Source organism: Amblyomma maculatum, chromosome 1, assembly GCF_055883805.1.
Source record: "Amblyomma maculatum isolate TAMU_Amacu chromosome 1, ASM5588380v1, whole genome shotgun sequence".
Taxonomy (NCBI): Eukaryota; Metazoa; Arthropoda; class Arachnida; order Ixodida; family Ixodidae; genus Amblyomma; species Amblyomma maculatum.
Window position 1 is genome coordinate 408,011,923 of NC_139344.1, and position 12,619 is coordinate 408,024,541.

General features: G+C 45.8%; 1 protein-coding gene across 1 annotated transcript in view; it reads right to left on the reverse strand.

Moving 5' to 3' along the window:
- Positions 1 to 12,619, reverse strand: part of LOC146208839 (phospholipid-transporting ATPase ABCA3-like) — a 114,954-nt gene that overhangs the window by 60,667 nt on the left and 41,668 nt on the right. The window contains exons 9-10 of the mRNA XM_084579428.1: positions 8,931 to 9,085; positions 2,698 to 2,847 (exon numbers count right to left, since the gene is read on the reverse strand). Of these exons, the coding sequence (XP_084435554.1) occupies positions 2,698 to 2,847; positions 8,931 to 9,085 (305 nt within the window). The remainder of the gene's footprint in view (positions 1 to 2,697; positions 2,848 to 8,930; positions 9,086 to 12,619) is intronic.

Genomic DNA, 12,619 nt, shown 5'->3' on the forward strand with positions numbered 1-12,619 from the left:
ATAACGGGGACCCAACGGGTGCCTTCAGAGCAATAAATATAACGGGACAGCACGCCGTTGTCAAGTTTGAAATTTTGGAGTTGTCTGCGCATCCTAGCGGTAGGAGGGTGAGAAGCACCGGTGAGAAGGTTGATTAGGGAAAGACAGTAGGGATCGGCTTGCTGGTGTGAAATAATGGCGTACCGATCTGGAGCAGCGGCAGGAGTAGCACAGGGGATGTTTGGAGCTCTGGACGACATTGCGACGCCGAGGGTGCACGCAGGAAGGCGCGAAGAAGCACTAGGTGGTGATTCTGGGAGCGGGCAGCGGGAAAGAGCATCGGCATCTCGATGTTTGCGACCTGATTTGAATATGACATTGAAGTGGTATTCCTGCAAACGCAGAATCCAACGGCCAAGGCGTCCAGTCAAATTTTTGAGGGTTGATAACCAGCACAGAGCGTGGTGATCGGTAACGATCGTGAAATGGCGGCCGTAGAGGTAGGGGCGGAATTTCTGAACTGCCCAAACGACGGCGAGGCACTCTTGCTCTGTGATAGTGTAGTTGCGTTCCGCTGGTGTTAGAGTTCGACTGGCAAACGCAATTACTTTTTCCCGAGAAGCGGTGTCACGTTGCAGAAGTACGGCGCCGATACCGAGGCCGCTGGCATCGGTGTGGAGAATGGTAGCAGCAGTGTCGTCGAAGTGAGCGAGAACAGGGTCCGAAGTGAGGGCATTCTTTAGGGTTTGGAAAGCTTTTTCGCATTCTTCGGACCAATTGAAAGTAGTACTGTCGGTAAGGAGGCGGTGGAGCGGTGCAGCAATGGTAGCGAAATTGCGAATGAAACGGCGAAAGTACGAAGACAGGCCAAGGAAACTGCGTAGTTCCTTAGTCCGTTGAGGGCGTGCAAAGTTCAAAACTGCAGCAAGCTTGTCAGGGTCGGGTCGAATGCCATCGCGGCTGACGAGGTGGCCCAGGATCTTGATTTCTTTCTTGGCGAAATTACACTTTTTTGTGTTCAGCTGGAGACCGGCGGATGCTAGGCACGTTAATACTTGATCAAGGCGGCATAAATGATCAGAAGGCGGCAGAATGATCAGATCAGATGTATGTATGTATGTATGTATGTATGTATGTATGTATGTATGTATGTATGTATGTATGTATGTATGTATGTATGTATGTATGCATGCATGCATGTATGTATGCATGCATGCATGTATGTATGTATGTATGTATGTATGTATGTATGTATGTATGTATGTATGTATGTATGTATGTATGTATGTATGTATGTATGTATGTATGTATGTATGTATGTATGTATGTATGTATGTATGTATGTATGTATGTATGTATGTATGTATGTATGTATGTATGTATGTATGTATGTATGTATGTATGTATGTATGTATGTATGTATGTATGTATGTATGTATGTATGTATGTATGTATGTATGTATGTATGTATGTATGTATGTATGTATGTATGTACACATAATATATAGGTGACAACTGACTGGCCTCAAGACTGCCAGAACTGAGACCCCCGTAAGCTACAAGCAGATCAATTAAGGGGAAATGAGGGTGCTCGTTATAATACATGAAGGAAATAAGCCAACAGTCGGCGAGGCCAAGGAAAGCGTTGGGGATGGTACTTTGTCTCTTTTTTTAATGTTTACTTGGATAATCACAGAAATCAGTAATGTAATCTGTTTAGGGGAAAGATAATTAAACACAAAGTAAAAGAAAAAACAACGTACCGATGGTTTGCGGCCATAGGTAGCGTAAGAGGGTTCTAGCACAGCTTTCACCCTCGCTCTTGATCACTTTCTACGAGACGCTGGCGGTAACAAAGGACGTTCCGCGTCCGCCGCTATGGCTGAGGGTGGCGCTGGTGAACACTCTCAAGGTTCGTATACAGACAAAATAAATACCCAAGAAAGTAGCAGGGGGACAGTGGCCGATGTAGCCCAGTTGGAAGAGCACTGGACGCGTTATTCGGAGGTCGTGGGTTCGATTCCCACCATCGGCACGTTGTTTTTTCTTCTACTTTGTGTTTAATTATCTTTCCCCTAAACAGATTACATTACTAATTTCTGTGATTATCCAAGTAAACATTAAAAAAAAAAAGTACCATCCCCAACGCTTTCCTTGGCCTCGCCGACTGTTGGCTTGTTTCCTTCATGTCTTATACCGAGCACCCTCATTTCCCCTATACATACATACATATATATATAATTCCGACTCCAGTGTATACTCAAGAGCATTGAAATGAACCAGCGAGAACAAACATTATGGATAAGGCTGCGTTTGCAAGTACGAAGGCCAGGTGAATACAACATAGGTAGTCACACTGACATAAAAAGCAGATCGATCAGCAATGCCGAAAATGGCACCACGTGGTAGGTATTGTCACTCAGAGAAAGTTGCATTTAATTTATATACATATCATGCACGTAAGCCAGGGTCTCCTCCCGTATGAACGAAGGTGTTGTTATCGCTGAATCGGAATAAGCCCGATACGAATTCACACTCTGTTTTTGAGACGCACCGCTTGTGTTTCCTCGCATATCATCATGATAGCTCTACATACACAAAATGAAAATGCGAAGTTCCACAAGTACCGGCACCCCCCCCCCCCCCCCCCTTCAACCGTCTAGCGCAAAGCGGAAGCGCCTTGAAATAGTATTCATGTGGTACCGACACATCACGCACCTCGGGTGCCTCCAGCAGCGCCAAGGCCACCTGCAGTCGCCTTTGCTCAGCATAGGTGATCTTGCTAGCCAACGTGTCCTTCGCATCGAGGAGTTGAAACTGCATCAGCACCGTCAGTATCAGATCTTCGATGTCCTCAGCCTCGCGCAGCTGTAAAGAGGAGAAACAAAAGCTGTTACTAACCCAACGTGGCTCACATATACACAGCGCGTCACAGGTGTTTGTGAATGAGTTTGGGCAGGATTTGTGTGTCCGCATTGGGTTTCATGCGATCATTGTCGAGAAATAAAGATTGATGAGTAAAAGGTGATAGGTAAAGGCTGGAAAAAATATCTGTGCGCAAAATGTCGTTGATGTGGAGTAATTAGTAAGTTAGAGCCAAAATGTCGATTAGACTTCGAAATAGCCAATAACATCGTTATAATGTAAAAACGTAAAACCAGCCATGGATGTCGAAATTGTGCCACATACATCAAAATTGAGCAAAAAGCGCGTGAAAGAAATAACAACAAGGAGAAAAAAGAAACTGAAGAGAGAAAAGAAGTAAGTAAGTGCAAAGTTTGGTTGGTTTTTTTTGTAGGGTTTAACGTCCTAAAGCAACTCAGGTGTGTGAAACGCCGTAGTGGAGGACTCCTACTCACGCACACACACATCACACACCACACTGACGCCACTACGTTTCGTCTCCATCGAAACGCAGCCGCCGGCGGTAGGGATCGAACCCGGCTTTTCCGACACAGTAGTCGGGCATCTTAACCACTGAATCACGCCGTTGGGTCAAACTGAGTGCAAGCAGTCGCAGGAAAGGCTTTCGCCTTATCGCACATGGGATAGATTAAAGTGCCTCCAAGAACTTTTTCACGTGCAGTCAACCTAAAAACCTCTCAGAATTTGACAATGATTCAGGTGCTCTTTGTTTTTCGCATTTCCGGCGTTGGCGTAATCGCACCACACTGGCCACTGAGCATGTAGGGATGAAAAGCAGGATGGCCCTGCAGCACGCCACGATTCGTGGGACTTGAGCCGTGGCTCTACGAGGAACAGCATGTGAAAATTTATATTTTACCAGACACTGATACCGATGCAGCACGGGAAGTTTAAATGCCCGTTGCGTCAGGGAATTTTGAAGTCAATAGAGGTCTCCCAATTACCATAAAACCAATGATCAATAATGGCCGATCACTTATTTGAACTCGATGGCCGTTAACTGAATAGACGTTCGCCAATGGCCATAGGAATCTCAAGCAGCAATATAACAATCACACGCTCATCGTAGGTTGTAAGAACGGGACTCAAGAACTGGAAGTAAAAAGCATACATTTTACATTCATTTCTAAATCTTGGCCTGCAAAGCCAGTTTTTTATTCCGTCCATCTAGCTGTGAGATGTAGACGAATAGATGGCGTTTTTTTTTCCCGTTAGTTTCCACCTCTATGGCACATTGCGCGCAATGCACTGCGCCGCGGGCGATGTTGAGATGTTGAAGGTAAAACAGCGCTACTTTTCACTACAGAGACAGGACGGGCACGGTGTAAGTCTTTCTGTGTCCGTGCTTGAACAAGTAACGCCATTTTACATTCATAAATCCAAAGAAATACTTTACCAGTTCGGCAAACAAGGTGTACTATCTCCAGAGGTGCAGCTGTTCCTTACGGATTTACGAACGGGGCCTGTTTTGACCTTCGACGCGCACATCATTGAGATCGCCACCGTCCCACTGCTCCGCCTCTGTTACCGCCCTTAGCGCCCAGCCAGAACGCACTCTGTCTATTCGCCCAGCCTGCCACCAAAGCAAAAGTCGGGTTCTGATACTTCATCCCAACTGCAAGGACATCACACCAGTACACGGGTGCCTTGCGTTTCACCTCCTACGAAACGCGGCTTCCGCGGCCGATTCAATCCTGTGTCTTCCGGCACAAACGTTGACCAGCTTGACCACTTATCCACATCGGCGGGGTGAAAATTTCCGGCAGAGCATCGTTGATGGGTCGGCCAGGATTTATTCTGTCTGTATGAGCCCGCTTTAGCAGCTAAGCGTGAAGAAAATTTGGCGGCTGAGCGACGCGGGTTCGATCGCTGCGCTAAAAGGCCGCTTTTGGATACAAGAGGAATTCAAAATACATCTCTGTGCTTTAGAGGTATCAGTGCAGGTTAAATAAACACAAGTGGTCGGAATTATACCGTACTCATAAACTATCGTTCTACGTCTTTCCCTCCTTCATCCCTTCCTTCATCGAAGTCTCCTTATGCGAACCCGATTTTAATATTCCTTTCGCCTAAGATGACGCTTCGGTGGTGAGTATAGTGACGCCAGCATTTCCAGACATTCACTGACGACGCCACTACCCCTGTCAATGCGCATGCGTAGGATGCGTCTGGTAAGCCAATATACGTATGCGTTACTACACCTACGGCAATCTAAATATCACCAATTTCCGGCTCAGAGCGCAAACCGGACAGGATATGACGGGTTTGAAGCTCTAGCCGGGAAGTCCAGTTCGGTTCGATATTCAGAAAGGGTAAACCTGTTGGTTGCAAAAGTAAACGCAAAAACCAGTCCTCAATGAATTGTACCTTGGTCTCCAAGCTTTACATCTGAAGACAGTTTTTTGGCAGTAGAGCGCTTATAAGCATAAAAGCATATACTCTAGATTACAATTCTTCTCTGTACTTCGAGTATGTGCGTTACTCTACAAATGCATCGAAGTTATGAGGCCGATGAAGTGTATACTACCCTGACCACAAGAATACCCCATCGCATTCCTCGTTACGAGCTTTCGTTCGCTCAACGCTTCCTTGAGTATTTACGCCTGTGAAAGGCTTAGTCGGAAGCCGAATATTCTCGTCGCTGTTAAATTGGCGACGCGTAAAGCTATATGACGCAATATCACATGCAGTACTGCGCTACATACATCTGTATGCAGCAAGACTTACATACGTTCTAAGGGAATGATAAAATAGACAGCACTGGTAAGTTAGGATATTCTGAGAGCCGTAATAATAATAATAATAATAATAATAATAATAATAATAATAATAATAATAATAATAATAATAATAATAATAATAATAATAATAATAATAATAATAATAATAATAATAATAATATATGTGTAATGAAGACGTGACAATGTGGCACCTTCTGATAGCTATAGGAAAAAATGAATTAGGCTTATATGGCAACCTGCTAACGAACGGCTGCGATGTCTGCACTTGAGAACATGATGTAAAGTGAGAAACAGCGCAGTTAATCATATAGTAAGAAAAAATGTGTGGTCGCTATATGCAGTTACCGGCATGGAGTAATTATAGCGTGCTCTGGTGCGGCATCAAAGAAATTTGGTCAGAATTGCGTCAAATACACAATTTTCTTCAGTTTATTGTTTTATTATAACCGTGCTATTTTCTAGCCCATAACTTTTTCCCATCGAGGTCCGCTTTTTGTTTAGAAACCCGAGCGGATGATTAGTACAGGGCGATTCTGAATGACAACTAAACCTAGTTTGATGCCGGTAGGGTGGGGGACGAGGGGGGTGCCCGGAAAGTTAGCGCGCGCGTGGTGGCATCGGCCGTTTCGTTTCCCTCGAGGCCAGTGTCAGCCGGAGTCCAAATAATCGTTCGATGCGCAGGGGCACTGAGATAGTCGCTGTTTTGAAACATTTTGCTGGCGAAGTATTAAAATATTGTCCCGCACGTATGATAGCGTACGCCAGAATTTATACTTGCCGGGCCTCTATCGCTCCGTCCAACATTACGCGGCCGCATTCGAGTTGTGTCAGGGCCGGAAGAAACATCCGTATTGCCTTCTGGACACTTGCAGCCAATCCCTATCCCGAGTGACCCGCTTTACCGTGTTAGCGTTGACTTGCTTGGGCCCTTCCCAGTCTCCACCTAGGGCAACAAATGGATCGCCTTCGCGACCGATTATGCTACGCGCTATGCCATTACCCACGCCATCCCGACAAGGTGCGCTACAGACGTCGCTGATTTCCATCTTCACGACGCGAAAAGCCATGATGGTGCCCCTCGTGAACTTCTCACATATCATGGCCTCTGCTTCCTGCCCAGTGTTGTTGGCGAACTTCGTCTGTGTACCGTCCGCCTGATTTTGTGTTACACATTACTGAGTGTTCTCCCCCCATAACATGTTTTACCCCTGCTGGATATTGAGGCAGGCGCCCCTCGAGTCGGTGATGATGACCCGTGAGTCCTGATCTGCGGCGGCTAGGGCGATGGTAACCACTTCCACGTGTGTAAAGATGTGTGCAAGGAAAGTGAGTTCATTTATTGCAGTGTTTTGGAGGACGACTGCGGTCTAACACAAACCTCATGGTGCGGACCTGAGGCGCCACGTATAAACCTGCCATGGAAAACTGTCCATAGTGGCGAGCCAAGGCTTCCGCCTGCGCGAGACTTCTGCCACTATGGTCATCTCGTGCCATGTTGGCCGGAAGAGGGCGTACGTGCAAGGCCTATCTCCGCTGTGTTGGGATATATACGCGCTCTTCCGAATGTATTGAGTGGTGGATGTGTAGTCGGGCAATGAGATAGCGATCCGATGGCGTTTTAGGCAGTCTCGTGTATTTGTCCATCAGGCGCTCCTCGCAGCTCATTATAGGCGTTCATCATACCGAGGCCAAGTAGGCGCTTGTGGGAGATGTTGACCGAGAGGCCGAGGGCACGCTTGCATACTTTACGGAGAATCACTTCTAGTGCATTCTTGTCAAATTTGCGCAGGTGTAGGTATGGAGCCGAGTATAGGACTCGACTGGTTACAAATGCATTCGCCAGTCGCAAGGAGTCTTTGCATCGTAACCCCCGCGCTTGTTCGCAACCCTGTGGACCATGCTGCCCATCTGGTACACCACCTTTCGTAAATTGGTCACTGTTGATTCAACTTCGAGATTTTTGTGAGTAAAGAGCCCCAGTACTCGGATCTCGTCGTGTTCGGGTGTGGGCGCACTGTTAAGGGTGAAATAGATTTTGGGGGTGCACATTTTTGAGGGGCGTATGTGCACAAATTCGGATTTTGACGGGGAGCAGTGAAGGCCGCAACATTGTGCCTAGTTGTCTACGTTGTCTAACGTTTGCTGCAGGTTGGCCTCCATTTCTTCTATTGAGCCGTGTTTAGCCCAGATGGTGATGTCAGCATACAACGTGTGCTGGATGCCATCGGCTCTCAACAGCCGAGCGGGAAATCTCATCATTTCTAGAGCGAATTACGGGGCGGAAGGACCGCTCCCTGCAGGGTCCCTCGCATGCCTAATTAGCATCGACGGTGTGTGGTGTTCTGAATCCGGATGTCTGATTGTTGGTCAGTGAGGAATTTCCTAATGTAGTTAAAGTTGTTTTGGACGCAATCAGTTTGGGAAGGATGTGTTAAGTATTTGCGTAGGGGATGTTGTCGAAGGCCTCCTTCAATCCAAAGCGAGTACTACCTTATCATTTAGGGGCTATTCGATCGGGTTGAGGATTTCTAGGTCAAGTTGAAACGGGACATCCTGTGCGGACCGGTGTGGGTGGAACCCGAACATGGTACCTGCGAAAACATTTTTGCTCTCCAGAAGGGGAAATGCCTGCCCTGTGAGGAAAAGCCCTCGGACCTTTTCCACATGGTTTGAGCATGTGAAAAACTTACAATCTATCCCCCTACCGAACCCTTCCCGGGAGGACTGACCTGACGGCGCAACGGGCCTTGGTGTAGGAGTCACGGGCAGCGGCCGACGCCAATGGGCTCCCGTAAAAGAGAGGTTACCTCGTAAATGTAACGGGTGGTCCCTTAAGGACCGCTGATGTACCCTCCCTGTGTATAAAATAATTTTTTTATTCATTCATGCTGGGCACCTTGCAAGATAAACCGATGCACCGCATCCCTTTTAAACTTAAAACTTAAAAACGTATACCGTACCATAATCGTGGGAGCACCTTAAACAGGGAATCAATAACGGTGTGTTCTGGATCGATTACGCGCAAATGGGCAGGAGCGTAGAGTGGCAGTTAAATACGCAAGATATTCGAATGTGGCGATGGCGCAGTACTCAAATGGAATGCAAGCGAAGTTGATCTGTTTCCGCCTTGGGATAGATTCCCAGTCGCGGCAATGAGGAGCTTTATTTCAATATCTCTGAGCGCGTTCAGAAAATCCTCGGCATACCGAGCTATACTAAAATATAAATCTTTTTCTCTGGGTTGTGGGCTGCTCCTATTCGCTCCCAGACCAGCGTTATACTCACCTCAGCAGTGAAGAGCAAGTTCTCCTCAACTGTCAAGAACGGAATCAGCGTGTTGTTCTGCGGGCAGTAGCCAGTATTCGCTCTTACTCTTTCAAGATTGGTGCGTATGTCCAGGCCATCGAAAAATGCCGTTCCTGAAGACGGTTTTATTGCACCTGGAACGGAAGTGAAGATCTCCATGCACTGGTCTTGACAACGTGAGTGTTGCAATGAGTCAAAGAAAGAAGCGATTTGTATTTTCATCATTACTTCATCGGTGCATGGATATTGTCATGTGGTGGCGAGAATACCCTACAAAATAAATCTAAACACAGCCGTCATAGTCAAATGAACTCTTTGTTGGCCTGAGTTCCGCCCACAAAGCAATCAAGCAACTCGGCAGTGATCGCGAAAAGAGTGTCTTTCGTCCAACTGCAAAACGCTTGCCACCCTCTGTCGCGATCACGTTAAAACTGACTATGAAACATCGAAATAGAGCAGCCAAAGGCAACTACAACGTTCTAGAACGACGTGGGAGAAGCTCGGCGTGGGTGAGAGAGTTTGAGGTAAATCTTGGCCCAGCATTCGTTACAAGAAAAGTCATCTCGGTGCCGTTGAATATTGGCAAAGCAGCAGAACAAAGCTTCGCGGCTTCAGATATGCGTCAACACTACGGGGTACAGAGAAATGAAAGGCGGGCAAAAAATTTCCTGCCCATCGCTTATTCGAATGTAAATGTAAGAATGAAATATGCCGATTACTTGGTCTTCTTCCGTCGTTAGGTTCCATTTCTCGGCTTTAAGGGACATAATACTGATCAAAACTTGTCCTGAGTTCATGAGTTTATGCTGCTGTCCCCAGAAAAAGTCACTGGGTTTCTTAAGTGCACAGTGTTCTTTTCTGCAGATGTGGTCTTGTTTTATTATATGTGGCGCTGTCTCCAGAGCGCCCTTCAATAAGCCTTCTTTTCGCATCGCCTATTATGCGGTGTAAGCGCTAGCTGGTACCGCAGTGTTCTAATTTATTTGATGAAGCAGTCACCACAGCTCAGTAAAATTTTCTTCGACGAGGCACATGTTCATGTGCCGTGACAGCCTTATGCGGGGAAAATGAAATGGATGTTACCCTACACTGAACACATGCTCGCTGTCTGGCTTGTTAGATTCATATCATTTGCGGTACTTCAATTTTGCCGACGTCAACGTGGTCGCTGCTCACAGACTCCAGTATCGGGCTACGTAACAACTGAACTATGGACTATTCGAAAACCTCTGAGTAAAAGTTTTCTAGACTGTTTCCAGCCAAACAGGCATGAAATAGCCCACTTTACACAGTAAGCTTGTACCATTGCACACACAAAAAAGAAAGGCACGCTTCAGATCCAACGTTCTGTCCTTATAGGCAGTTCTGAAGATGATGCCTTATGTTTGACTGATGCTTTGCGACTTACTCCCTCCAGCCCTGCTACAATGGGTGCGCCTCCTGCACATGTTGGCGGGGAGACCACCTAGGCCAATGACGATAAGGCGGATTTTTTATCGCCATGCAGCACTGTGGATCGAAACTCGGGAGATGTCGTTGGAGAGACGAGGCTCGTACTTAAAGTCCTGCTTGCATGGTTTTGTGTTCATGCAGATGGCGACGCTAGGAACAGTGGTTGACAGGGAGGGCTAATGTGGTAGGTGTGGCAAAGATAACACTTCCTACTTAACACTAAACAACGCTTGTGGACAGCACCATGCAAGGCTGGTGAACCGGGCCCTGCGTGAGGCGCATTCTCAGCTAGAGTCACGTAGTGCCTTGTTAATACGACCCTCGTTAATATAGAATTATGGACAGTTTTTCTGGGGACCGAACTTTTGCCATGCATTTACATCTCGTTTATATGGAAACCCGCTGTCCGGACACGGACGGACGGACGGACGGACGGACGGATGTATGTATGTATGTATGTATGTATGTATGTATGTATGTATGTATGTATGTATGTATGTATGTATGTATGTATGTATGTATGTATGTATGTATGTATGTATGTATGTATGTATGTATGTATGTATGTATGTATGTATGTATGTATGTATGTATGTATGTATGTATGTATGTATGTATGTATGTATGTATGTATGTATGTATGTATGTATGTATGTATGTATGTATGTATGTATGTATGTATGTATGTATGTATGTATGTATGTATGTATGTATGTATGTATGTATGTATGTATGTATGTATGTATGTATGTATGTATGTATGTATGTATGTATGTATGTATGTATGTATGTATGTATGTATGTATGTATGTATGTATGTATGTATGTATGTATGTATGTATGTATGTATGTATGTATGTATGTATGTATGTATGTATGTATGTATGTATGTATGTATGTATGTATGTATGTATGTATGTATGTATGTATGGATGGATGGATGGATGGATGGATGGATGGATGGATGGATGGATGGATGGATGGATGGATGGATGGATGGATGGATGGATGGATGGATCCGATCCTGTTTTCTTTTATTCATTTCACCTAGCCAGCTTATATGGTTCCAGAATTTTCTTGGTCCGCCTCTAGTGGCATTGTGTATGTCAGCCATCTAGCGATTGGTGGACTGCTTTATTTTACTTTGGACGAGGGCCTGTACATCAAGTTTCCCTTGTCGATATGATTTCCATTTTCGGTATATTTCCTCCTGGGATACCTGTGCTTTCTTTGCCTCTCGGTGTTCCCTTGAAGCTGCCCTGCCCGTCGTTGTTCAACGGCTTCCCTAATTTCCTTATTCCACCAGCTTCGTGGCTTCCTCTTTCCATTCCAGCGGTTCGCTACTTTAACCTCCTTAATTTTTCTCCTTATGAGTAGTTCTACCTGTTCATAATCCCAGTATTTTATGGGGCTTTTCTCTATTGCTTCCTCTATGTCTGCTGCTATCTGCGCTATTTGATCGTCGTTTAATTTTGCGTGTGCTTTTTGTCTACGTTCCATTTCTCTTTTCATCAAGGGCCTCATCTGCAGACTATTATGTTCATGATCACTTCCCAGACTACACTCCCCTTCTTCGTCTATTTCCATTTTTGTGACCTTGCTATCAATTCCCTGCGACATTAGACAGTAGTCAATGGTCGTCTGCCTGTTGCGGAATTCCCACCTGACACGTTTCGTCTCTCGCATTTTGTTTCTCTATTTACAATAACTAGGTCGTGTCGCTCACAAAACTCTAGTATGAGCTTCCCGTTACAATCCGTGCATCCATCCAGAGCGTCGATGTGGCCGTTCATGTCCCCCACTAGAATAATATCGGCCCCGTCTCCAAACTGGCTTATATCATCACTGAGACATTCAACGAGATCCTTGTTTTCTTGCCTGCATTAGTGTCCTGTTCCTAAATAAACTACCCCTATCCATGTCCGTATGCCGGCAATTGTTCTTGATATCCAGATATGTTCCTTGCAAGATGATTTTATTCTTTGCCAGTTTGTTCCTTGGTGTATCAACGCACCTACCCCCCCCCCCCCCCCCCCCCCCCCCCATTTTTTCCGTTATCGTTCTGTTGCACCCTTCGCAGACGTAGCTTTCTAAAACGGTGGATCTTCTCGATCCCTGAGATGAGTCTTGTATAGAGCATACACATATATTTTATCATCCTTCAGCTGCTGTTCTATCTAGCCATTTCGCTCTTTTTCTACCTCCTTACATGTTTA